Source organism: Vidua chalybeata, chromosome 1, assembly GCF_026979565.1.
Source record: "Vidua chalybeata isolate OUT-0048 chromosome 1, bVidCha1 merged haplotype, whole genome shotgun sequence".
Taxonomy (NCBI): domain Eukaryota; kingdom Metazoa; phylum Chordata; class Aves; order Passeriformes; family Viduidae; genus Vidua; species Vidua chalybeata.
In genome coordinates, this window is record NC_071530.1 from 151,497,330 (window position 1) to 151,523,794 (window position 26,465).

The 26,465-nt window shown below is 51.1% G+C and overlaps 1 protein-coding gene and 1 long non-coding RNA gene across 8 annotated transcripts; one reads left to right on the forward strand and one right to left on the reverse strand.

The window, feature by feature from the left end:
• Positions 1 to 31: 31 nt before the first annotated feature.
• RHPN1 (rhophilin Rho GTPase binding protein 1) lies at positions 32 to 26,256 on the forward strand. 7 transcript variants are annotated; one of them, XM_053957356.1, is made up of 16 exons: positions 32 to 133; positions 1,042 to 1,155; positions 8,687 to 8,805; positions 12,943 to 13,071; positions 15,184 to 15,277; positions 15,553 to 15,630; positions 16,447 to 16,571; positions 16,960 to 17,126; positions 17,613 to 17,800; positions 17,918 to 18,074; positions 19,914 to 20,033; positions 21,835 to 22,029; positions 22,211 to 22,287; positions 23,017 to 23,163; positions 24,049 to 24,207; positions 24,299 to 24,817. In XM_053957356.1, exons 2-16 carry the CDS (start codon positions 1,066 to 1,068, stop codon positions 24,494 to 24,496), a joined length of 2,043 nt encoding a protein of 680 aa, XP_053813331.1. In that variant the 5' UTR covers positions 32 to 133; positions 1,042 to 1,065; the 3' UTR covers positions 24,497 to 24,817. The 7 variants fall into 7 exon arrangements, 5 of the variants coding, with proteins under 5 accessions (XP_053813331.1, XP_053813345.1, XP_053813355.1 ...); XR_008433718.1 differs by lacking the exon at positions 32 to 133 and adding an exon at positions 24,823 to 26,256 and having other exon boundaries at positions 281 to 1,155; positions 24,299 to 24,617; XR_008433717.1 differs by lacking the exon at positions 32 to 133 and having other exon boundaries at positions 281 to 1,155; positions 24,299 to 24,617; positions 24,724 to 24,817.
• On the reverse strand, positions 3,019 to 4,525 carry LOC128796091 (uncharacterized). The gene is made up of 2 exons (XR_008433724.1): positions 4,247 to 4,525; positions 3,019 to 3,123 (listed from the first exon to the last, which is right to left on the reverse strand). It is a non-coding gene; the product is annotated as an uncharacterized LOC128796091 (long non-coding RNA).
• Positions 26,257 to 26,465: the final 209 nt, after the last annotated feature.

Consider the following 26,465-nt stretch of genomic DNA (forward strand, 5'->3'; position numbering starts at 1 on the left):
CCATCAAAGCTATTCCGCGCTCCCATTGGTTGCTTGGCGGTCAAGCCCCGCCCCTCCGCCCTGCTTATGCCCCGCGCTCGGCGGAGCCGCCGCGATCGCTGCGGGGCTGGCGGGGCCTGAGGGGGCACCGGGGGTGAGCGGGGGCACGGCCGGAGGGTCCCGGGGCACCCCGGGGTGGGGTCTGGGCGGGGAAGCGCTGTGGAGTTGTAGCTCGGCGGGGTTTGGCTCTGGGAGGAGGTTTGGGGGGGGGTCCCCTTGGCTGGAGCATCTTTGGGAGGGGGATTTTGGGGGCGCTTACGCTGCGAGGGGAAGGGGAGGGGTTTGACCCCTCGCCCCGTCTGGGGTCGCTGTACGAGGTGGGTTTGAGCTCGGTGTGTTTAGGGTAGTTCTGAAGAGGGGTTTTGGGGGGGTTTAAGCTTCCCCCCCCCCCCCCCCCCATTTAGGATAGCTCTAAAGGGGAGTTTGGGGGGGGTTCCCCCCCATTTGGGGTAGCCCTGTAAAGGGGTTTTCAGAGGGTTTGGCTCCCTCCCCACTCCGGGTCTCTTCGTTTAAACCCCTCCCCATCCCATGTGGAATAACTCTTAAAGGGGGAGTTTGTAGGGGTTTAAACACCTCCCCCCGTTTAGGGCAGCTCTGCCAGGGGAGTTTGGGGGGGTTAAACTCCCTTTTTCCCTTATCCAGAGCAGCTCTTCCCAGCGGGTTTTGGGGGCTTTAAACACCCCCCATTTAGGGTCTGGGGGGATTTAACATCCCCCTGCCTGGGGTAGCTTTACAAAAGGGGGTCTGTGTCCCCCTCGTTTACCTAAATTATTTCTGCCAGGAGGGAAGCTGTGGGCTCGCATCTGGCCAGATGTTGAGTGCAGGGGGCTTCGCAGCAGAACAGAGCAGGGGTTAGGAGGGGTTTAAGCCCTCGCTTAGGGCCGGCCTGGGATCTGGACCCCGGTGGGACTGAAGGGGAGGGGTCGCCAAAACCCCGCTGTGAGCTCAAGCAGGAGCCCCCCAGCTCCAGGCCCCCCCCCCCTTCCCCCCCTACATTCCCAGCCTGTGGATGTTGCATCCCTGGAGATGATGCCCCCCGAGGAGGAGAGCCCGGATGGGGACAGGGACGGTGGCCTTGTCCTCCTGCACGGCCCGAAGAGCGGCAGCGCACGGAAGGTGAGGACGGCGTGGGCTGGCCCCATATCCCTGTCCCATCCATAGGGATGGATGGCTGTCCCCATGGATGATGGGGGCACAGGGACAGCCAGCCCTGCTAGGGGTGGAAATGTTGTTGCTGCCCCCCAAAAACAGCCCTATGCGACTCCCTCCCAGCTCCTCATCCCTAAAACTCCGCTCCTGAATCCCATCTTTTCTGCTGGCTCCATCCCCAAGCTTCCCAGCGCCTGCTTCTCACCTCGTTCCTCGAGATTTTGGGGTTTTTTTCCTCCTTTTTGCCTGTGGGAAGCTGATCCAGCCCGGTGCTCCCAGGGAAAGTCGGGATGTGTGGGAGAGATGGGGCTGATTGCTCTTCTGGTGTCGTTGTTTAATTACCAAAATTTGGGGTGGAATCAGTGGGGCTGCTGCCAGCCCCTGATTTCTTGGGGTCAGAGAGGTTTTAGGGAGCAAGAAGACGTGGAAAACATTCATTTTTGGGTCTATTTAAGTGTGTTTCCCAAGTTAGTTTTGCCCCCTGAGATCCAACAGGATAAACCAGCAGTGAGTTCACTCCATAATCTGAGCTCTTCTTGCAATAAATCCCAAAAGTTAAAACACCCCTAAAAAAAAAAAAAAATCCCAAATAACCAAGAAAGCCAAACTTAGCCAAGCTCTGGAAGGGATTTTTTTTTTTTTTTTCCCTTGGATCAATCTGATCTGGAGTCACTTGAGCCTGGGCTGCAGCTCAGGAGGTTGCAACCTTAAACCAGGTCGGGGTTTAAGTGGAGGCCTTGCCTAAAAAGCAGGTGCTGCTCGTGAGGGAAGATTAACAGGAGGGATTTGGGACTTTTTCCCCAATTTATTCTCTTCAGGTCTGGAGCACAAAGAAAAACATGGAAAATGTTGCCAAGCTTTGGAGGGAGAACTGGGCAGGGCATCAGCAGCCTCTGTCATAATATGATTATTTTTTAATTAAAGCAGCAGAACACCTGATCAGCTCTATTACTTTGTTTTTGTTATTTAAAAGAAATTATCAATACAGCCTTTTCCTGCTGTTTTTATCACCCTGACAACATCAGGAGCGTGGATCCATATTTTCTGCCTTGCAGGGGATCCTGAATGCTGCTGAAAAAGTGATTTTTTAAAATAGTTTTCTTTTTTTTTTTTTTGCCAAGTTTTCTGTCCCAGGAGTGAAGACTTAATCCACCTGTTTCCTGCTGGCACCTTGCCCTGACTCTTTGCCTCTCCCAGCTCCTCAGAGCACTTTCACCCTCCTAAAATTCAATTTTTAACTGCAGTTTGTGCTGTTTAAAAACCCCCAATGCCCCAGATTTTTATTCCCACCCTGGGTTTATTTTTTCCTTCCTCTTGCTGACTGCGTGAACCACCAGTGAGGCCACTTGGGAAATTTAAAACCTTAATCCTCCCCTCATTTGTTCAAAGGCTCTCTGATGTAACCATATTCTCAATAAAAGGTTTTAGAGGTTTTAGCTGCTCCTGTCTCCCACAGAAACCCAGCCTGGAGCCAGGGTGCTCCATGAGATTAATTCCATGACAGGGAATTTCCTATCTAAATAGGTTTTCAGGGAGTGAAAACCCACTTGTCACTTCCTGCTTGTCTTATAACAGCTCGTATTAATTTCTTAAATACTTCTGGCTGGGAAAAAAAAAAAAAAAGGAAGGAAATTCTGGATAACCCTGGGAAAAAAAGGAGACTTTCCAAGCCTGTTTTTTGTGTGTGGAGTGCTTCCCTGGCTTTTGTTTTCCTCTCTGTCCCACGGGATAATGTGGCTAAAGCAGGGTCACTTGGCCACTTCTCCTGTGCTGGCCTGGCTCAAAAACTTGTGGATTCCAAAGAGGAATAAAAATTCCAGCTGACAGCTCTGGCTCTGTGAAAATGCTTTAATGACTGCTGTGGTTCTGGAATTAAAACAGGTGCTCAGAGTTATCCTATTCCAGCCTGGAACCATCTGTGCACTTGGGAACTTCCTGTTTGGAGGAAAAACTCTGTGTTAGGAAATGCTGGTGCTGCTGAGAGGGCGTGGAAATAAATCCCTGATTTATTTATTTATTTTTTTGGAGTGGGATGTAGGTGTTTAGTGGGAGAAAAATTATGGGATTGAGGTTGGAGCCACAGACCATGAGTGTGTGGCCCAACGGATGGGGCTGGGATCATGGATCGTGGTCCAGCTTTGGGCTCCAACTGCAGAAGGACCTGGAGCTGCTGGAGCAGTTCCAGAGGAGGCCGTGGAGATGCTCCAAGGGATGGAGCCCCTCTGCTCTGGAGCCAGGTGGGAAGAGCTGGGAATGTCCAGCCTGGAGAAGGGAAGGCTCCAGGGGGAGCTCAGAGCCCCTTCCAGTGCCTGAAGGGGCTCCAGGAGAGCTGGAGAGGGACTTGGGACAAGGGATGGAGGGACAGGACACAGGGAATGGCTTTAAACTGGAACAGGGTGAGATTAGACAGGATATTGGGAAGGAATTCTTCCTTGTGAGGGTGGTGAGGCCCTGGAATGGAATTCCCAGAGCAGCTGTGGCTGCCCCATGCCTGGAGGTGTCCAAGGCCAGGTTGGAAGGGGCTTGGAGCAACCTGGGATAGTGGAAGGTGTCCCTGCCCATGTGAGGGGGTGGAATTGCATGATTTTGAAGGTCTCTTCCAACCCAAACCATTCCATGATCCTTCAGTATCCCTTTTTGTGGCACGAAAGGGTCTCTGTGTGTTTGCCCGCACCCACGGCAGCGATCCAGACAGGCTGGAGTCCTGCTTTCCTTCATTCCCTGTCCTTGGGAACGGGAAGGTGTCTCCCTGGAGGTGGGGCTGGCTGTGGAGCTGAGCTCAGCACCAGCTGATGACTCCTCTTCCCACATTATGGATGTCTCGAGTCTCCACTCAAATTAAACTTCCTCAGTTTCTCTCTGGGCATTCCCCAGCTTCCCTAATTGGGAGGAATCCTGGTGGTGACTCCTTTGTGGCCAAAACCGGTCTTGGCCGTGGCCCTGCTTGGTCCAGTCTTGGGCAGCTGTGGAGCAGCTTCTGGGATCCAGCCAGGTTCTCCCAGTATCTCCAGGAGCTTTTCCTGCAATTCTTGCTGGGCTATAGCTCCCAGTTACCAACCTCTTCCTCGTTTCTCTGGAGAGATCCGTGCCTGGATTTTACCAGCACTTTCCTGATCTGTGCCAGTTCTTCAGGAGCTGGATCTGCATCTCCATTTCTCTCTTCCTTGAAACTTTAACAGCACTTCCAAGGATCCCAGTCTTCCCTTCCCACATTTCACTTAGTAGCCTTCAGTTTCGCTTCTCCTCTGTTGCTTCCAGCTACAAAGGAGCAGAAACAATCCCTTTGTCGTGGAATTACCCTTTGGAATTACTGGCTTCCACATCTTCCTCCAGGTGATTCAGTTTGTCCCTGGTGCTGGAAAACTGGGGAGGCTGCGGGCCTTGTCTTTGTCCCTGAGGTCACAAATCACTCTCAGGGTGTGGCTGTCACCCAGGAGTCACCCAAGGCTTCATCTCCTGGGGGTGGGAAGTTCAAAGTCCACCCTGAGCAAACATTCCCTAAGGACTCCTAATTGCCACCCTGGATGTGCCCTCTGGAACTGGGAGAGGTGGCTGGAAGTGACAAAGGCCCTTGAGTCATTCCAAACATTCCCCGGCAAAGATAAGGCTGGAGAATCCTTGCCCCGCCCCCTCAGTGGGAGCTTGATTCCCTCTGGAAAGGGTCTTATGGAATCTTTTTCCCCTCACGAGGAGAGCCTGGGTGAGGATTTTTGTTTCCATTGTCGCTACCATGTGAAGGTGGAATGCAGAGGGATTTCCCCTGTTTTTTCTGGGCCTAAAGAGCCTTATTCCAACAAAATCATTAGATCTGGGCTGGAGTGGACTCCTTGGAATCACTGAGTCCAGTTCCTGACCCTAATCCTGCTTTGTCACAGGTGATAAATGTCAGGGCTGGCCACACCTCACTCATTTTCATGGATTTCTGTTCCATCATTCCCTGCCTACAAACAAGAGCTGCTGTTCCATGGCTCCTCTGCAGTTTATGGAAGAGTTCTGTGCTTATTCTTCCTTTAAAACCTTTAAACCAGGAAGGAAAAGTCTGATTATCTCCAGAGCCACTTCTTAAACCCCCAAATTCCCTTTTCCAGATGTCCCCAGGTGCACCCCAAAGCCTGGATGAAAGAGCCTCTCTTTCTTTTGACCTTATAGGGGTGAACTCGAGAGCTTGAGCAAAGAATTTAGTGAGGAAAATCCCTTTTGGAACCCAACAGTGGGATTTTGGTGGGATTTTTTTTTCCCCTTTATGTAAGCCATGTTTAAATCCCTGGAAACTCATTCTGTGGTTTTTAGTTTTCAGTTGGAACTCAGACAGGAAAAGCTTTGGGATCCTTTAAACTGTTGGAAGGTGGAATGCCCTTCCCTTGACTCCTTATTTTGCTCATTTATATTTGGATTTAAAGATGGCCTTTTATGCTTTCCAAATTTCCTTCTTGCTCCAAGATTTGTGGAATTAAAACATTCCTGTGATGCCCCAGGAGCTCCTGCAGATGGGGCTCAGTTGTTCCTCATGGAATGATGTTTCTATTGATCAATGCAAGCCAGGGATGATTTTTTGGGATCAAGGCAGAGCCTCTTGAGGGAAGATGCGCAGCAATCTCATATTCCTGCCCTTTGCCGGCCTCATAAATATTGAGGAAAACAAAATGTGTGGAGATCACAAGAAGTCCTTGAATTCCTGACTTAACCTCACAAGGCTTTGGGTTTATATCAGGGGCTTCTGGTTTTCCAGCACTTTTTTGCTGCTGGCTTAGGAGCCTGGATAGGGATTGGGAACTCATCCCATTAAATCTGATGGAGAAGCCAGGAAAAAAAAACCCTCATCTCCACGAACAGCTTTAGTGCTTCCCAGCAGGAGAAGTCAAATCAATTTGCTAAATCCTTTCATGGCTCCCGCAGGGAAGAGGTTTTAAACCTCTTGGAATATCTTGTGGAGCCATCCCGGTGTCTTCTGCATCCTACTCCTTTCTTTCCTTCATTACCGGTGTTTTCCCTCCAGACAACAATCTTTATTTTGGTTTTGGATAATCCTTCCACTTGTGCTTTTTCCATCATCCCACCTGCACTTCCCAAGCCTCTTCCCTTTATCTCCAGGTGATTTTTTGATCCTTTTCCCCAGAAAAATTCCCTTAAAATCCTCTGGCTGCTTCCAAACAAAGTTTTGCCAGAGGTGAAAAGGACTCCAGGGTGCTGGAATTTGCAGGAAGAGATGGAGTCAGGGAAGAGAAACTTCCCACCTGTTGAGCTTTGTGTCGATTTCTGTGGCTCTGGAGGCACAGAGAGGGAACCTGGAACTGTCTCATTTGCATATATTTGGATATAATGGCGTATGTTTTGGACCTGTCAAGCTCTCAGAGATCTCATCTTGAAATTTGAAATTAAACCTTGAAATTTTAATGAGTACCTTCTCTTTACATCTTGGCTTGTTTTCCTGATCCTTTCCTTTTTTTCCTCTGATTCCTAGATTTTTTTCTCCCTAGGGAGCCAACAGGATGGGTGGATTCCCCCCAGGACAAATCCAGAAGTGACAATTCTGGATCAAACTTACCTCTATTTGCTCCTGAGTGTTTCAGACCCAATATTTATGCAACTATTGGGGTGTTTTCCTCGAATCCCACTGCTTTTCCAGAATAATTGGGATCTTATGCTTCCAGCTTGTTCCTTTCATCAAATTCATGGATCACTGTAAAGCCTTAATCCCACAGATTTATGGACCAGCTGGAGTCACTGATTCCTCAGGCTCCAAGGGACCAATTAGGAGCTTCAATCTTTCCCTTAAATAAAATCCCACTGTTAATTCCAGACCCTTTGCCAAAGGAAGCAGCACTCGGTGGACTTCAAATATGAGGAATTAATTTTAAGGAAGCTGAAGTCCATGGAAATGCAAAATTTTCCATTTCCTTCTTGCTGGGTTCCACCTCAGAGGTGATCAAGCATTCCATGGAATTATGGAGTGTTTTTTGTTGGAAGGGGCATTAAAGATCATCTCATTCCATGGGCAGGGACACCTCTCACTATCCCAGGGTTGCTCCAAATCCCATCCAGCCTGGCTTGGAACGTTTCTAGGGGCATCCACAACTTCTCTGGGAAACCTGTGCCAGGGCAGGGGTTGGAATGAGATGATCCTTAAGGTCTCTTCCAACCCAAACCATTCCATGATTTTGGGATCTTCCCATGATTTGCAGTCTCAGAACTTTCTGTGCTTTTAAACTTTGTGCCTTCCCAGGGATTTTTTTTTATCCAGGGATTTTCCAGAGGCTCAGTCCACGCCTCTGAATCTTCAATGGGAATCATCCCCACTTGGGCAGAGCTTTTATGGCCCTGGATTTGGGGACGCGCCTCGTGACAGCCCCATTCCCCGAGGCATCCCATAATAACCCTGTGAGCCAGAGGGAAATTAGGTGGCTGCTATTTCCTGAAGTCGGGAATTCAGCGTGTTTTCCCCGTCTGCAGAAATTCCGAGCCGGAGCCATGGAAAGGATGGAATCAATTTAGTGCCGTGCGCCCCTCATTCCTGCATCCCCGTGAACTCCTGACTCCCTGTGCTCCACATCCCGGAGATGGCCTTGGGATCACATTTCTTCCCGAGCTTTGGGGTCGTATTGAGCTCATCTCCAGACCCCCTGGATCTTGGCTCATGTCCAGAGCCTGAGAAAGGGATATGGAATTCCTGTTCAGGGCTGTCAGGAAGAGCTCAGGGAAAGAGATCCCTGTTGGCAACACGTGGGATTGGGGAATAAATTGGTTATTCCAAGGGCAGGGGAAGGTCTGGGGGGTGAGAAACTCCCCTCAATGTGACCCGGCCACATGTGCTCACATCCCAGAAATTCCCAGTGTCCTGGGCTCATCCCACAGTGTGGGCAGTAGGAAAAGGGGAATTCTGCCCCTCTGCCCTGCTCAGGTGAAACCCCACCAGGAATTCTGCATCCATCTCTGGGCTCCAACTGCAGAAGGACCTGGAGCTGCTGGAGCAGTTCCAGAGGAGGCCATGGAGAATGCTCCAAGGACTGGAACCACTCTGCTCTGGAGCCAGGCTGGGAGAGCTGGGAATATCCAGCCTGGAGAAGGGAAGGCTCCAGGGAGAGCTCAGAGCCCCTTCCAGTGCCTGAAGGGGCTCCAGGAGAGCTGGAGATGGACTTGGGACAAGGGATGGAGGGACAGGACACAGGGAATGGCTTTAAACTGGAACAGGGTGAGATTAGATGGGATATTGGGAAGGAATTCTTCCTTGTGAGGGTGGTGAGGCCCTAGAATGGAATTCCCAGAGCAGCTGTGGCTGCCCCATGCCTGGAAGTGTCCAAGGCCAGGTTGGAGCAACCTGGGATAGTGGAAGGTGTCCCTGCTTATGGCAAGGGGTGGAATTCCATGATCTTTAAGCTCCCTTCCAACCTAAACTGTTCCGTGACTCTGGGCTCTGAAAGTGCACAATTTAGGGAATTGATGGGATTTTTTTGAATCCCAAAATGTGGATTTGGGATGAGAACCTGCCCTTATATCTCAGCAGGGCTGTGACCCCTTTGCCCAGACCCAGCGCAGCAAACTCCAGCACCGGCGGGCCCGGATCAACCAACAGATCAACAAGGAAATGAGGATGAGAGCAGGAGCAGAAAACCTCTTCCGGTGAGTCCTGATCCCCTGAGCATCCCCCTGGCTCTGGAATTTGGTTGGAGGCATGGAGGAATAGAGTCTTGCTATCCAATATTCAGCTGGTGGAAGATTGATAAAAATCAGGATGGGAGCAGATGGGATAATGGGAATGAATTTGTGGCTCAGGTTGGGCTTGGAATGCAGAGCTCTGGTTGGAAAACCCAGCACGTGGATCCAAGGCATGTGGAGCTCTTGGAGAGAGTCCAGATGTTCCAGATGTCCACAGAGGTTTGGAGCCCCTCTGCTCTGGAGCCAGGATGGGAGCTGGGAATGTTCAGCCTGGAGAAGGATCCAGGGAGAGCTCAGAGCCCCTTCCAGTGCCTGAAGGGGCTCCAGGAGAGCTGGAGAGGGAATTTGGACAAGGGATGGAGGGACAGGACACAGGGAATGGCTTTCCACTGCCAGAGGGCAGGGATAGACGGGATATTGGGAAGGAATTCTTTGCTGTGAGGGTGGTGAGGGGCTGAGATGGCATTCCCAGAGAAGCTGTGGCTACCCCATCCCTGGAATTGTCCAGGTCAGGTTGGGTGGGGATTGGAGCAACCTGGGATAGAAAAATTCCCTGCCCAAGGCAAGGGGTGGAACTGGAGGTTTCTGAAGATCCACCCCAAACCATTCCATGAAACCCAGCTTTAGGATCATAAATAGGTCAGAAAATCCTGTCAGGATAGAGTCCAACCACTCCCCCAGCACTGCCAAGGCCACCGCTTGTCCCCAAGTGCCACATCCACAGGGATTTTATCCCAAGGACAACTTTCTTTAGCATCTTTTGTGTTTATTTAATTTTTCCTTAATATTTGGAGCACATTCCAGGCTGGGCAGGTTGTTAATATAAAAAAATCCATAAATCTGCCTTAAAATTGCAATTTTTTGGGAGTATTTTACTAACTTGTTGATTGTTTTTATCCCAAATAAAATACAATAAAATTAACTTTCCACTTTGTAACTGGAATGATTTAACATCAATGGAGTGTTCCTGTTGCACCTGGAAGAAGGGGATAATGGTTGATCCATTAAAATAAAATGTTGTTTTCCTGGGGGATGAGCTCCCACTGCTCCATCCGCGCTGCTGTGCCTCATTTAATTAAGGAAAAAAAAAAGCCACAGAATCCCAACTTCTGCCACTCCTGTGTTATATTTTAAAAAAAGAAAAAAAAAAAAAAAACAAAAAAAAACCAACAGAGGGAAATGTGCTGGCTCAGCAGAAATCAGCCTGGTTTAGGTTGGAATTGGAGCTGTGGGAAGTGGGAGTGAGGAAAAACGGGATGCAAAACACATCTTAATTATCAGGGAAATGCACTGAGGGGGCTCTTTTTTTGCTGGCTCAGCACTCTGGGTGTCCTTTGGAGCAGCCACTTTCCCTCCCTCACTCCCTCCCTCCCTCCCACAAATCCAGCTGAGTAATAAAGTTGATTTCTCGGCATTCCAGTGCTCCAAGCTTATGAAACTTCGGAAATCTAGCAGGGGGAGAGAGAAAGAGGAATGATCAAGCTTGAAATTAAAGGATGAGGAGGAGGGGGGGATTATGTTGCAAGCCTAAAGGTTATTGCTTCAAAATTAAAGATTTGTGGTGCATGGATAAAATTCCTTTGGATCTTTAGCCTGATGCTGATGGAAAAAACTGTGGATTTTCCAGCCTGGAGCAGTTTGGAGCTGAATTTGCAGGAATTTTGCCTTTAAATTTAAAAACTAGCCCACTGCTTGGTAAAAATATTCCTGTTCAACCTTTCCATGTTTTTTCCTGGAAAAGTTGGCAGGAAGGGGTTGTTGGAAAAAAAAAATCCATGTGGTATTTGCTCAGTGGATTTGTTTGCTGGGTAAATAAATGGGAAGAGCCAGAGGAAACGTTTTGCTTCCTGTTCAAACACTGGGATGGAGTGGAGGAATGGGGGAGATAAAAATGTCCAGGTTTTGGGAACGAAAGAAAAACAAATCAGAAAATAAATCCCAGAATTTCCCCACGTCCTGGGCTCATCTCACAACGTGGGCAGCAGGAAAAGGGGAATTTTGCCCCTCTGCCCTGCTCAGGTGAAACCCCACCTGGAATTCTGCATCCAACTCTGGGGTCCAACAGCAAAGGAATGTGGAACTGCTGGAGCAAATCCAGACAAAGCCACGGAGATGCTCCAAGGGCTGGAGCCCCTCTGCTCTGGAGCCAGGCTGGGAGAGCTGGGAATGTCCAGCCTGGAGAAGGGAAGGCTCCAGGGAGAGCTCAGAGCCCCATCCAGTGCCTGAAGGGGCTCCAGGAGAGCTGGAGAGGGATTTGGGATGAGGGATGGAGGGACAGGATACAGGGACTGGCTTTAAACTGGAACAGGGTGAGATTAGATGGGATATTGGGAAGGAATTCTTCCTTGTGAGGGTGGTGAGGCCCTGGAATGGAATTCCCAGAGCAGCTGTGGCTGCCTCATCCCTGCAAGTGTCCAAGGCCAGGTTGGAGCAACCTGGGGTAGAGGAAGGTGTCCCTGCCCATGGCAGGGAGTTGGAATTCCATGATTTTGAAGGTCCTCTGCAACACAACCCATTCCAGGATTATTTGCTATGTGTGGCACTTGCAAATACCCCAGGAAAACCTTTTCCCTAATAACAGATTCCTGGCAAAATCATGGAGCAGATCCTCCTGGAAACTGTGCTAAGACACCTGGAATATAATCAGGGGTCTGCTGAGAGCCAAAGAAATTGTTGGCAGCTGGAAACAAGGAGGGAAAACTTAATCCATATGAGATGAAAATTGGACTGACAGTGTCCTGGAAGGTGTTGGGATGTATAAGGGATAAATAGGAATTAAGTCTTGGTTTATTGGGATTAAATACTGGTTTATATGGAAACATAGGGTGACAGTGCCTGGGGAATTGCAGGAATGCTGAAGGATTTCTTCATTGGAAGCAGCCATGGGGATCTTTGGATGTGTTGTGGTTTGGTTTGGTTTGTTTGGAATCAAAAAAATTCCTTGCTATTGGAAAATCCCGACAAAGGGGAGGCAGCAGGAGACTCTGAACCACCAGATTTTCAAGGGAAGACCCTAGAGCTCCTTCTGCTGCCCTGAACCAGGGCAGGGCAGGACCCAGAAGGACTCAATCCATACAAAATCCATGTCAAAAGCAATACTCTGGAAAAGCGGGAGGGAAGCCGTTTCCTGGTGGAGCAGAGCTTGTCCATGTGTTGTTTTCCCTGGATCCCAGCGTGGTTCAGCAGCCAGAGCCCCTTTCAGCTCTGGGTTATCTCTCCCTGCTTTCCTTTGGAGGAGATAAGCAGGGAATAATCAGCCTGGGAGCTTGTCCTGCTGGGAACAGCTGGAATCAATCCCTGGTGTTTACAGCTCCTGCCGGGAGCAGGGAAGGGAGGGCAGGAGCTCACAAATCCTTTCTTTTCCACAAGGATTCTTTCTATCCAAAAATGAGTTTTTCCTCCTCAAATCCCACCGTTTATTTGGGATGGGGAGCACCTGGAGTGGTCACAGCCCAAGCTGAAGCTGTGCTGGAGCTGAAGCGGGAATGGGCAAGGGGAAGGTGGCTTTGGAGCAGGAATTCCTGGATGCAGCAGTGCAATGAGTTTTGCCTGGGCTCAGCCTCTACCTGGATGTTCGGACTTCCCTGATTCTGAAATGCTGGGAGAGCTGGGAATGTCCAGCCTGGAGAAGAGAAGACTCCATGGATACCTCAAAGCCCATTCCGGTGCTTAAAGGAGCTCCAGGAGAGCTGGAGAGGGATTTTGGACAAAGGATGAAGGGACAGGACACAGGGAATGGCTTCCCACTGCCAGAGGGCAGGGATAGATGGGATATTGGGAAGAAATCCTTCCCTGGGAGGGCGGTGAGGCCCTGGAAGGAATTCCCAGAGAAGCTGTGCCTGCCTGATCCCTGGAAGTGTCCAAGGCCAGGTTGGATGAGGCTTGGAACAACCTGGGATTCCAGCCATGGAAGGTGTCCCATGGCAGGAGGTGGAATGGGATGATCCTCAGAGGTCCCATCCAAACCTTTCCAGCATCACCCGGAGAACCAGAGGCACAATCATTTGGGAAGGTTGGGCTTGACATGGATTGCACTGCTGGGGTGGATAAAATAAATCCACGGATAAAAAGAGGGAAATTAGATCCATTGGTTTCTTGCAGGGCCACCAGCAACCACAAGGTGAAGGAAACGGTGGCTCTGGAGCTGAGCTATGTCAACTCCAACCTTCAGCTCCTGAAGGAAGAGCTGGAAGAGCTCAACAGCAGCATGGACGTGTACCAGAACGACAGGTGGGTCTGGGAAGAGCAGCCTGTTCCCTTGGGATTTCATTTTCCTCGCTGTTATGGAATTTTTCTGGCAGCAAGGCTGCTCTCGCCTTGTCCGCCCTGCTCTGTCCCGCGGCTGAGGGTTGGGATGACTTTCGGAGGTTCCCTTCCAACCCAAACCTTTCCATGGTCAGGGACAACGAGGTGATGGCTGGAGGATATGGGAGGATTTGGGCATGGGCCGGAATTCCTGGAAAATTTTCATCCTGGGAATGTCACTGGTTCCCTTCTAGAGCTGCAAGGAGAGAAAAGTCAGCTTTTCCTAGGGGATAACGGGATGTTTTGGGATAGATGCAACATCCTTTGGACACTGATGTCCCAAAGCAGGAGGAATAGGGAAGAAAGAACCATCTTCCCCTGTAGTGACCCCCTTATCCTGACAATCCAGAGCTCTTCCCAACAGGATATTTTGGTGATGGGAATCCCCATGCCTGGAAATGTCCAAGGGATGACTGGGTGTGGCACTCAGTGCTCTGGGCTGGGTGGGATCGGTCGCAGGTTGGACTCGATGATCTTGGAGGTCTTTTCCAGCTGAAATAATTCTGGGATGCTGGAATTGTTTTCCTCCTTTTCCCTTCCTGAGGTGGACGGTGTTGGATGGCAACATGAGGTGTTGTGTGGATGGGATGGGATGAGATCCAGAGGGACCTGGATAAGCTCCAGATGAACCTCATTAGGTTCAACAAAGCCAAGTGCAACATCCTGCACCTGGGACGGGGCAATTCCAAGCACAAATCCAGGCTGGGGGGGTGAATGGATGGAGAGCAGCCCTGAGGAGAAGGATTTGGGAGCGATGGCAGATGAAAAGCTGGAAATGCCTCATCCATGTGTGCTCACATCTCAGAAACCCCTCCCTATCCCAGGCTCATCCCACAGTGTGGGCAGCAGGAAAATGGGAATTCTGCCCCTCTGCCCTGCTCAGGTGAGACCCCACCTGGAATTCTGCATCCAGCTCTAGGATCCAACATCAGGAGGATGTGGAGCTGCTGGAACAGATCCAGAGGAGGCCATGGAGATACTCCAAGGGCTGGAGCCCCTCTGCTCTGGAGCCAGGCTGGGAGAGCTGGGAATGTCCAGCCTGGAGAAGGGAAGGATCCAGGGAGAGCTCAGAGCCCCTTCCAGTGCCTAAAGGAGCTCCAGGAGAGCTGGAGAGGGATTTTGGATAAGGGATGGAGGGACAGGACGCAGGGAATGGCTTCCCACTGCCAGAGGGCAGGGATAGGTGGGATATTGGGAAGGAATTCTTCCTTGTGAGGCTCTGGAATGGAATTCCCAGAGAAGCTGTGGCTCCCTGATCCCTGGAAGTGTCCAAGGCCAGGTTGGATGGGGTTTGGAGGAATCTGGTCCTGTGGAAGGTGTCCCTGCCCATGGCAGTGGGTGAGAATGGATGATCTTGAAAGCCTCTTCCAACCCAAACCATTCCACAGTTCCACGTTTCTCCGTCCATCCACGTGCTTTTCCAGGCACATTCCCTATCAGGGATGCTCAGTTTTCCCAATTTGGCACTTGCTTGCCCTGGTTTAAAAAGAAATCAGGAGAAGCAACTACAAGCCCAAACCCTGCCCAGGCCAAACAAAAACCCCTTTGTTTATTCCAGACGTGGGATTCCAGTGGAATTCTCGTTAGGGAATGAGCAGTGATGTCTTTCTGCACTAATTATAGCTCCTGGAGCTGTTTGTTCCAAGGAAAATGTGGGTGCAAATTCCCTGCCTTGCTCTCCTGGTTTTCATAACCTCCTTTGCCTGTTTTCCTCCCCAGTTAATGACTGATTAATGAGTTACCAGCAATTTGAGGGGATAATGAGAGGGGACTGTTGTGTGGTGAGGGCTTGATCCTGCCTTGCCCACTCAGCATGCAGGATTTCTCTGGAAAGCAGGAGCTGGAAGAAGAAGATGATTTGGGGTTGTTTTTTGCACCTCTCTTCTTATGCTGCCATTCCCAAATCTTTTTGGGAAGAGCATTTTTCCACGTGGAGTCTCTCAATAGGAGCAGCACCAGCCCAGGGCAAGGAGCTGCTTCCTTTTAATCTCCAACCCACAGGATCTATCCAAGATTTTTAATCCAACCACCAAATAGGTTCTTGTCTTCTCCCAGTGAATCCATCAGCGTTCCCATGATCCCTCTGGGACTCAAGGAGACCAAGGAGCTGGATTTGCTGGTCCCACTCAAGGTGAGCTTTGGTGTTTCATTGATCGATGATGAAGCAACTGAAATTCATTTTCCCATTTGGAAAAGCTGCCAAAAAAATCAATTCATGGAAAGGAACTGAACTTAAAACATGGGAAAGTGGGTCTGGAGTTGCTGAAGAGCAGGAAAGGGAGGAGATTATTACTTAGTGGAGGTTTTCTTGTGGGCAGAAGTGGAAAATTCTTATGCAAAATCACCGGAAATCTCCCTTTAAATTAAAAAAAAAAAATCAGGATTTTCTTCTGTTTCCCGATCCAGGATTTCATCAGTGAACACTATGGAGAGGAGGGTGTACTGTTTGAAAAGGAAATCAAGGAATTCATGGAGCTGCGACAGGTTGGTGTCCCTTGGCTTCCAAAGTTTGGCTTGTCCAGGATCACTTCTTGGAGATGCCACATTTCCCTTGGGGAGGGTCCCCTCATCCTTTCTCCAAATTCCATATTTTTCCTTGTATTTCAGGGTGCAGCATGCCCATGCTGGAGCACCTTGGACTTGGTTTATAGGTTCCAAAATATCACAGATTATTCAGGAATTGTTCGTTTTTTCCTGTCCTCAATGCCCTGCTGACCTACAAATGAGCAGCAACAAAATTTATAGTACAACCATTATTTATGAATATTAATTCACCCCTGGCAAGGCTGAACAACTTCTCTCTCTCTCCAGGTAGGCCTTGGAGAAGAGGAAAACTAAAGCAGTCTGGGAAAGGAGGGGAAAAAATCCTGTTTATTCCCTAGGATTTATAAAATCAGAATTTCCATGAGTTTTTTCCAGCACAACTCCCAGGCTGCTGCTTCCACATTTGGGTGTCCCAGCACCCAGACTATCCCCATGGATGAACCTCAGAATCATGGAATGATTTGGGTTGGAAAGGCTCTTAAAGATCATCCAATTCCATCCCCTTTCATGGGCAGGGGCATCTTCCACTGTCCCAGGCTGCTCCAAGCCCCACCCAGCCTGGCCCAGGATGCTTCCAGGGATGGGACAGCCACAGCTTCTCTGGGAATTCCATTCCAAGGCCTCACCACCTTCACAGGGAAGAATTCCATCCCAGCATCCCATCTATCCCTGCCTTCTGGCAGTGGGAAGCCATTCCCTATGTCCTGTCCCTCTGTCCCTCTTTTCCCATCCATGTCTCCTCTCCCATTCCCGCAGGCCATGCGCACCCCGAGCCGCAACGAGGCCGGATTGGAGCTCCTGATGGAATATTACAACCAGCTCTACTTCCTTGACAGCCGGTTCTTCCCTCCCACCAAAACCTTGGGCGTCTTCTTCCACTGGTGGGTGCAGCTTTCCCTGTCCCACCTGGGTGGGGAGGCAGTCAGGATCCAAATTTCCATGATGGAATCTCTGCCGGGGCTGGTGGACACCAGGATCTGGATTTCCTGTTGCCTTGGGTGGGTTAATTTGGGGAAGGAGAGGGGAACACAAGTCCCATGGGATGTACCATGATGGGGATGCCTGCAAGCCCACCTGAGCACTGAAAACCCTTCAGGCTCCTCCTGCATCCGTGGGGATCATGGAGTGGTTTAAGTTGGGAAGGACCTTCAAGGTCATCCAGTTCCGACCCCCTTTCCACAAGTGAGGACACTTTGTGTGGACCATGACAGGGGCACTTTGGGGGCCATGACCAGGGGATGGGCAGCTGTTGGCTCTTCCCTTCTCCAGGTACGACTCCCTGACGGGGGTCCCATCCCACCAGAGGGCTCTGGCCTTCGAGAAGGGAAGCGTCCTCTTCAACCTCGGGGCGCTGCACACCCAGATCGGAGCGCGGCAGGACCGCGCCTCCCTGCCCGGCCTCAACCAGGCCATCGATGCCTTCCAGAAGGCAGCTGGTAAGTGGCTTCCCCTCTTCCTCCTCTTCCCAGGAAGCTTTTCCCAAGGGTGGGAATGATCCACAGAAGCGCGGGAAGGAGTGGGAGCAGTCGTAGGAAGAGGTGTTCCCAAGGGATCACAAATGGAGCGCGAGGTGGCTCCATGTTGGTTGTGTGGGTTGGGAAGAGGAGTTGAGATGGTCCAACAGCCGAAAAGGATGTCCCCCAAAAGGATGACATCCAAAAGGATGTCCCAGCTATGGAGAGGAGAGATGCTGATCCATCTCCCCATAGAAAAAACAGAGCCCGGAACTGGGATCACCCAGGGCTTTGGAGAAGAAATTGGGCACAAGGATGGTTTAGATGGCAAGGATTGGACCTCAGATCTTCTTACCCGCCACCGATGGTGAGAAGTTTGATGTTCTTGGAGGGAAGCCTGCCTGATCCCGAAGTTTGACTCTCTTCCTCAGAAGCCTGGTAACTTCCAGGAACTCCTCTCTCCTCCAGGTGCCTTTAACTACTTGAAGGAAAACTTCTCCAACGCTCCCAGCCTGGACATGAGCGCGGCCTCCCTGACCATGCTGGTGAGGCTGATGGTGGCCCAGGTCCAGGAATGTGTCTTTGAGAAGATGACCTTGCTGCGTGCCCAGAACGACTTCCTGGCCCGCCTGCAGCTGGCTCAGGAGGCAGCAAGGGTGAGGATTATGGGAAGGAGAAGATTTGGTGGGATTTTGTGGTCGGCAGAATCTTCTAGGAGAGCACGACCTGAGGGACATCCTGCATCCCATCTCTTCTCCCTTCCCTCTTCCCAGGTGGAAGATGTTTATTCCCTGGTGCACCAGACCATGAACCAGCCCCACGTCAAGGATTACGTTCCCTTCTCCTGGACCACCATGGTCCAGGTCAAGTCGGAGCATTTCAAAGCCCTCTCCCATTATTTCGCTGCCATCGCCCTCTGCGACTGCCCCGGTGAGTGTCCGGCCTGGAGGGAGCTTCCTGCTCATCCAAGTACTAATTCCACTTTATTCCTGGGTTTTGGGAACGGATTCCAAAAAAAAAAAAAACAAAAAAAAAAAGAGGCTATGGATACAACACCCAAAGTTTTTGGAATGCTCTGAGCTGTGGATCTTCTTTATGGACTCAGCAATTCGTCCCCAAGGCAGATTTTCCCATATTTCTGGTTTCCATAGGGAAAAATCTTAAGAAGGGGAGGATAAAGCTGCTGGAGGGATGTCACCTGCTGTCCCCTTTGGGGCTGGGTGGGGAAAGAAGGGTCACCTGCCTGCTTTGGGTCACCTTGTGTTGGGCCAGCCAAGGGTTTCAAAAATCAAAAATAAGTCCAAAAATACCTTGGATTTAACTTCCAGCCTCATGGATGGATGTCCTGGGAATCTCAGGGTGGTGGCAGCAAGGCACACGTGACTTCAAGTTGTGACCCTTGATCTCCATCTGTGCCACCACCGACACGCTGGGAGCAATTTTGGGATGGAGCAGAGGATCCGGGGGTGGGCAGCAGATGCTCCTGGAGACCTTTGGTGTCACCTGGTGGGTGGCTGAGGAGCTTTTTGAGGGCTGGCTGCCAAAACCAGTGCTGTGACCGGTGGCTGCCAGACTGTCCTCACACCCTCCCCCGCTCCAGAGCCTGCCCAAAATCTTCCTTGTGCCACGTGGGCGTTGCAGAAAAGCTGGATTAAGCAAGGAGATGGGAGAGAGGGGGATAATGTGGAGCTGGGAGGGCTTAAAGATCCAAACAGGAGAGGATGATGATGGAGATGGGATTCCATGGGGTACCAAGGGGCAGGGCAAACCTTCCCCCTAAAATTTCTGGTGTCCTTAGGCACTGTGGGAAGCAGAAATCTACAGGAGATGCCTAATTTAGGAATTTTTTTGCCTGCTGTTGGGATCTCATGTTCCTGCTCCCACCTCTCCCTTGTTGAAATAACAAATCTTTTGCTTCCATAACCAGCTGGGAATAAATTCCTTACGCTGCAGTTTATTCCCTCAGGGATGCTGACATGGCAGGAGCTGGCACAGAGAGAGCCAGCCCTGGAGCTGCCAGTTCCCAACCCTCTGGATCCCTGTGCCCACCAGGCTTTGGGATCCTCTGTTTGGAGCAACAAAACTTCTTGGAATATTCTGGGTTGGAATGTTCCAACCCAGCCCCTTCCAGTGCTTCAGGGAGCTCCAGGAGAGCTGGAGAGGGATTTTGGATAAGGGATGGAGGGACAGGACACAGAGAATGACTTCCCACTGCCAGAGGGCAGGGATAGATGGGATATTGGGAAGGAATTCTTCCCTGTGAAGGTGGTGAGGCTCTGGAATTCCCAGAGAAGCTGTGTTTGCCCCATGCCTGGAATTATCCTGGGCCAGGATGGATGGGGCTTGCAGCCAAGTGGAAGTGTCCCTCCTCATGGAAAGGGCTTGGAATTGGACAGTCTTGAAGGTCCCATCCAACCCAAACCATTCCATGATTCCCTGATTTTGTTGTCTCATTTGTCTCCCTGTCAGTGACCTCCCAGGGCTCTCAATTCCCAACCCTGGTTCCACACTGGAGCAAAGGAATGCAGGAAAGAGGAAAAAAAGCTGTGTTCAGGACAAATCCTGCCCTTAACTTCAGATCCTGGTGCTTTCCTGACTGGGATCATCCCTGGGCCCATCCCTGATTCCTTGCAGGCTGTGGTTGGATGACAGGAAGGCGCTGCCAGGGCCACCTGAATGTGGATGTGGCTTCTTTGTCCCCACTGTCACTGCGGGCTGGATGGCCCTGACCTCTCCTTAATCCCATCCCCATCCATTTCCTCCCCACAGCTCCCTCGGATGCCGAGCTGCTGGAGCAGGAGAAGGCTTTCCTGCAATTCCATGTCACCATGCCAGAGGGGCCGTCACTTCGTGTCCTGCTGCAGGATCCCGAGGAGAGGAGGAAGCTGGGTGAGCACAAATTTCTGGATCCCATCACAATTCCCACAAATGAGGTTTTAGGGGGATCTCTCCATGCAAAGAGGAATATCTCAGGAGATTTCTTCTCCTGGGAAGCAGGAAAGCATCACAGTCCCCTTGAGGGTGTGAGGACCAACTCGTGGTGCTTGTCCCAACCTGTCCAGCTCTGACAGGAAAAATTCCAGGTGTTCCGAGCCAGGTAACATCACCCAGCACTACAGAGAAATCCACAGGGACACGGAGATCCTGGGAGCTCCTTGGTTTGGGCTGACTTGGCTGGAAAACAAGACACAGCAGATGCTCAGGGGGTGGCTTTTTCAGCTGTTGCAAATTCTAGGGAGACAAGAACTTCTTCCCATGCGGAATTTCAGCTCCAGGGAAAGAACAGACGCTGCTTATTCAGCTGAAGTCGTGTTTTGGCAGCCCCTCCTCAACAGGGCTGCACCAAGAGCAAACTCAGCACTCAGAATTTGGGGTGTTGTCTCCCCTAGGAGCTCTTTTCCCTCCTTGCACATGTGTGGAAGGAGGCAGATCCCACCAGGAATGAGTTTGGCCTCAGCAAAATCCTTCAGGATGCTCAGCCAGATTTCACTGGAAACCTCCAAATAAACTCCAAAATCCGAGTTTTTTATGGTGACAGCACCCAACACCCTCAGATGTGGTTTGCATCAGCTTTTCCAGCTCTGCCTGATTTTCCTGGGGAAAGCAGGCTCTGTTCAACATTCCTGGTAAAAAATAGATGTGCAGACACCAAGCTCAGCTTGGATTTGGTTTGCAAGAAGGGAAAAATGCGGAGAGGTTGTGGATCTCCATCCCTGGACGTGTCCAAGATCAGGTCACACAGGGCTGGGAGCAACCTGAGACGGTGGAAGGTATCCCTCTGTATGGAAGGGGGTTGGAATGAGATGAGCTTTAAGTTCTTTTCCGACCCAAACCATTCCATGATTCTATTACTATTATTATTCCCCATAATTACACAATTTATAGATCTGATAAAAATTCTCAGTGCCAGGAGTCTCCTCTCTGTTTTCCATCCAACCCCAAAACATTCCCTGGGTTGTTCAGTTCCTCTGGCTGTGGATTCCGGGAGTCTGGAGCAGACCTCATCTCCCTGGATTCTGTTGCCACCGTGTGTCCTGAACGTGAAATGCCACAGGCACGCGCGTTTCCATGAGACACACGGAGAGAGCTTTTCTGGGAGTTTAGCCTTGGATACGGCTGCCTTGGTTGCAGTTTCCCACGGAGGAGATGCTTTGCGTTGATATCTGTGGGTCACTGGAATTTCAGCTCCTCTTTCCCGACCACTTCCATCTCCCGAGGGTGGGAACGCGTTGAAGGCAAGTGGAGAGGAGCAAAGAGCAGAGGATGGAGAGCAGGACCTGCAGGACAAGGAAAAGGCTTAGCCTAGAAAACAGGGACGTGTTGCACCTTCCCAAGGAGGACGGGGCTGGGTTGTTCTCCACGTTCCCATTCCCGAGGGATCGGAGGCGATGGAGAGAAGTTAATTTGCTCAGGAGATTGAGGTTAAGCGTGAGGAGGGACATCGGGGGTGGTTTTTCAGGAACATCTGCCAGCTCCGGCGTCAGGGGAGCGAAGTAGGTCACCCTTCAAGGTCCCTTCCCAGCTCTCCATCGGCTGGGACCGACCCCATTTAGGGCTGGGAACGTGACTGGGCTGTCCCTGAGTCACAGCGGGGTGGTGGCACCGCTCCTGAAATCCGTGGGCAGCCGAGCGGGAACGGCGCGCCGGAGCTGCCGCTCCGTCGGGCTCAGCTCCCTCTGCTCCCTCGCAGGCAAAGCTCACCTCAAAAAAGCCATCATGAAGCACGAGGAGGCCATGAGGATCCATGGATTGTGCAAGATCCTAAGGAAGATGGATATCCTGCAGGAGGTCCTGTCCTTCGCCCACAAACGCTCCCTGAGCAAATATTCCGAGATCGACCACGAGGAGGATTTCTTCGAGACGGGAGAGGCTCCGGACATCCATCGTGAGTGGGGTTTTTTGGGGATTGTGGGTGGGACTGGATGATTTCTGGGTTCCAATCCAAACTATTCCAGGATTTTAGGTCCTGGCTCTTACAGGGTCACGCTGTCCCTCTTTGGGATGGCAGCAGCTGCCCCAACTGCCTGAGGTCACCCCTGTCTGTGCTTTTCTCTCCCTCCCATCAGCCAAAACGCACCAGAAACCTGAAATCAAGTCCCCCAACTTCTCCCAGGTGAAGGTGACCGACCTCTTCCACAGGCTGGTACGTACAGCTCCGGGAATGGGAATATCCCAAGGGAGCAGCCATCTCCTCCTCCTCCCCTGCATGCTCTGCTTGCCTGGATTCCTTCCTCCCGCAGCCTCTTCTCCCTCTCTCTGGCAGTTTTGCAAGGAGGAGCAGCAGGAGAAGGGCTGGGATCTGTCTCTGTGACACCTAAATGGGTCACAAAGCTCCTCTGGTGACAGGCGAGCAGGAATTTTGGGTGGGCTTTTCCCAAGAGACCCTTGGGAAGAAGGGTTTTGGTGGCAGGAAAATCCCACTGGAGCTTTATCCACGCCCTTTTTGGGTTTTTAGGGTCCTGGGGAGCAGGACTGGGATTCAGGACAGTGGTGGGATTTGTGGTGGGGTCGTCTCCTGAGTACCCCAGGGAGAGCTTGTGCATCTCAGCCTCAGGGCAGGCAGGAATATCCTGCTCCTGTGGGAATGGAAAAGCAGCAAAAAGAGGGGGAAATGGGAAAGAACTGGGGAAAAGTGACCCTGAACTGGTGACCTGTTCCACCACCCTGCTCCTGGACCAACCCCTGGTGGCATCCCCCAGTTCCAGACATCCTCAACCCCCATAATTTCTTCTTGGATGATGGGACTGTTTTCCCTGCAAAAGACAGGATTTCTTCCTCTGCCCCCTCTCCATCCCTGGAATGGGGTTTTTTACAAGGCTGCACAATTCCAGGGAGCTGAAAAGGTGCTTTCCATGTTTCTGCCTCATCCCAGGGCCCCCTCTCCGTGTTCTCAGCCAAGAACAAATGGTATCCAGCTCGGAGAGTCCACCTGATGAGAGGAGAGAATGGCTTTGGATTCACCCTGCGAGGAGACTCCCCCGTCCTCATTGCTGGGGTCATCCCGGGGGGCTGTGCTGCTGTGAGTATCCCAATTTCTTGCTATTCCCATGGGAATGCTGGAAGGGAGCTGCCTGGAGGGATTCCAGGTGTTTTTAGGTCTTAAAACAGTTCAGGAGAAGACTCATCCCTGCTGGAGCTCAGGCTGGGGTTTGCAGGTGGGCGTCGTGAAATTATTAATTTTTAGGAGACGGCTAAGGAGAAAACATGGAATTTTGCTCAGTTTTTAACTGCTGGAAGCCCATCCAGCTCCCTTGTCCTTAGTGTTGGGATGTGATAGTGGCTAGAACAAGACGGCATGTCCAAAAAACAGGGGGGGCAGCTTTGTTTTCCATCAGAAGATGCTGGAGTATCCTGGTGGGATGCCCTAAGGATCTCCCTGCTCCCTCAGTACCAACCCATCCATCCAGGTCCCAGCATCTCTGGAACAGCACTCTCCTTAGCAGCAGGATCACATCCCTCTTGGGAAAACTCAAATCTCCCCAAAGATTGGGATGTGGACCGGATATGGTCCATATCTGGACCAGAATTGTGTCTTCTCCTCAGCCTGGAGAAGGGAAGGCTCCAGGGAGAGCTTGGAGCCCCTTCCAGTGCCTAAAAGGGTCCAGGAGAGCTGGAGAGGGACTTGGGACAAGGGATGGAGTGCCAGGATGAGGGGGAATGGCTTCCCAAAGCCAGAGGGAAGGGTTAGATGGGTATTGGGAATAAATTCTTGGATATGAGGGTGGTGAGGCCCTGGCACAGGTTGCTGAGAGAAGCTGCAGCTTCCCCATCCCTGGAAGTGTCCAAGAAGCAACCTGGGATAGTGGGAAGTGTCCCTGGTGGGACTGGATGATCTTGAAGGTCCCTTCCAAACCATTCCAAGATTCTCTGACGGTCCATGCATGTTTTCCCTCATTCCCTGCAGGAGGCTGGGCTGAAGGAGGGAGACTACATCATCTCCGTGAATGGCAAGGACTGCAAGTGGTCCAAGCACGCCGAGGTTGTCCAGCTGCTGAAGAGCACCGGGAAGGAGGGGGTGGACATCGGAGTCATCACCCTGCAGGGCTCAGAATGTTCCAAAGCCGTAAGTCACATCCCACAGGAAACCACGGAATTCCTTGGAGCTCTATGGGCGCTGCCCTGGCTTCACTCCCCTCTCCACCTTTCCCAACCAGGTGGACAGGAAGGCAGCAGTGACGTCCTCGGGATCTGGGATGCCGAAGAGCAACAAGGAGAACAGCAGGAAGAGCCTGATGAACAGCAAGAGCGCCAGCACGCTGCTGGTGTGGAGCAAGAAGAGCAAGAGGAGCAAGAAGAGCACCTACAGCGGTGTCCCCTTCACCGCCGTGGGGGACAACGAGGCCATGTACTGACCGTGCTCCACGGTGTCCCCTGAGCTCCAGGACTGGCTGCCCGGGAAGATTCCCAAGCTTGGCTGGGCTGTGAGGACTCCCAGACCCGGGAATGCGCCGCTGGTCGGATCCGCGCCGAGAGGTGAGCGAGGCACCTCCCAGCTCCTGCGTCCAACGACCCCCTCAGTCTGGGGGGAACCCGGGTTTATTGTTGATTTTGGGATTTTTTTTTTTTTTTTGCTCTCAAGGGGGTCGGGGGGAACTGTGCTAAAGCAGGGCCTGGTTTGTGTCTTCTGCTTGGCCAAAGCCAGCCCCAGCCATTAAAGCAAAAGTGTCACCTTCTGTAGCATCTCCTGGGCTTTCTCTGCGAGGTACAAGATGGAGCTGCTCTCCAAGAGCTGCTGGAGGAGCTGAATCCTTCAGCTGAATCCCTCCAGACTCCCTTTTTTTGGGAGAGGGGACAACACGGGCATCGATGACTTGTGGTGATCCCATCACAGGGTCCAACCCAGGCAGCATCTCCCAGGTGGGGCTATCCCAACAAAGTAGGACAGTTTGACCATTTTTAGTGCTTTTGGGGTGTTTTTTTGGGGGAATGAACCCCCAGCTTGGCTCAGAAAATCCAGCCCAGCTGCCCAGCCGGATTCTTTGGAAGAAAAGGGAAGGACTTAACGTGCAGTTGTTGTCTGGCTTTTTTAATCAGGAGACATGGATTGCCCTAAATATTCTGTGAGGAGATTAATAGATAAGAGCCTTTTGGGGGAGTTTATTTTTCCTGGGAGGAGATTAAAATTCCAGGAAGATATCTCCTCCAGATTATTAAACTCCTAAATTTGTGCTACTGTTGGATCTTGCACATGTTGCTAATTCCCTAACACTGCTGTCAGCATTCCTGGGCTGGCCTGATGGATCCAGGCATCTTGGTAATTATCCTGGAAACGCTGGGAGACTCCGCATCCACAAAACAGATTGGCAAAATTTCCTCCATCCTGTTTCTGCCTGGTGTGTCTTTTTTTTTTTTTTTGAAGGCTGAGGAGCTGTCTGGTCTTCAGTGCTTGGATGATCTTGGGAGGTAGAAAATTCCCTGGGGAGAGATGGGATTGTATTTTTGTACTTTCTAAGGAATTTTTAGGGTTTAAAGGAGCAATGGGATCTTGTGGCCACAGTGTCCCCTGGGATTGCGACTTCTTCTAGTGGCTCCTTGTCCATTTTCCCAGCTTTTAACCCTGATTTTATTTAAGGAAAACTTCCAGGAAAAAAAGCCAGGCTGGACGGGGTGGTTGAAGTTGTCCCATGGCTGGGGCTGGAACAGGATGGGCCTTAAGATCCCATCCAAGCCAACCCATCCTGGGAATTTATGAGCTCAAGGAGGACTTCTTAGCTCTGCTGTTGGCCAGGAGGCCTCTCCATAGCCAAGAGGCATCACCACACCGGATTCCGGATCCGCCTTCCAGTGCCATCTGTAGCAGCCAGGCTTCCCACGTCATCTTCCCGGCTGCTTGGCGTGGGAGCGGGAAGGAAAGGAGGGGGGTGGGGTCACAGAAAAGGCCACCTTGCCCTTAAAACATCCCGGCAGCATCTTCCCACCATCCTAAAAACGTGGGATGCCACCACGGACATCTCCGTGCCGGAGAGGGATTTATTTAGGAGAAGCCGTCGCGCTCCGCCCGCATCACCCAACCCCAGCGTTGGCGAAGGGGTTGTGTTCTGTGGGATTGGGATAATTTCCCTAATTCCAGGATTTTATGTCGGGCTTGTTATGGGTTTGTTTTTGTTTGGTTTTTTTTTTTTGGGTTTTTTTTTTTTAATTTGTACATGGATTCTCACCTTTTATGGATTAAAAAGCACTGATTCAAATCCAGTTTGTAGCACTTTTGTTGGGAATTACCACCCATGACGGGGAAACAAGCCCTGGCTGATCCTCCTAAAGAGTCATTTTTGGGTCATTTTTACACCAAACTGGAGCTGTTGAGGCTGGGAGAGATCCTTT

Coding starts and splice junctions, on each gene's coding strand:
- RHPN1 (XM_053957356.1), top strand. CDS start 1,066: ATGATGCCCCCCGAGGAGGAGAGCCCGGATGGGGACAGGGACGGTGGC. Junction 1,156..8,686: donor AGAGCGGCAGCGCACGGAAG/GTGAGGACGGCG, acceptor CTTATATCTCAG/CAGGGCTGTGACCCCTTTGC. Junction 13,072..15,183: donor GACGTGTACCAGAACGACAG/GTGGGTCTGGGA, acceptor ACCACCAAATAG/GTTCTTGTCTTCTCCCAGTG.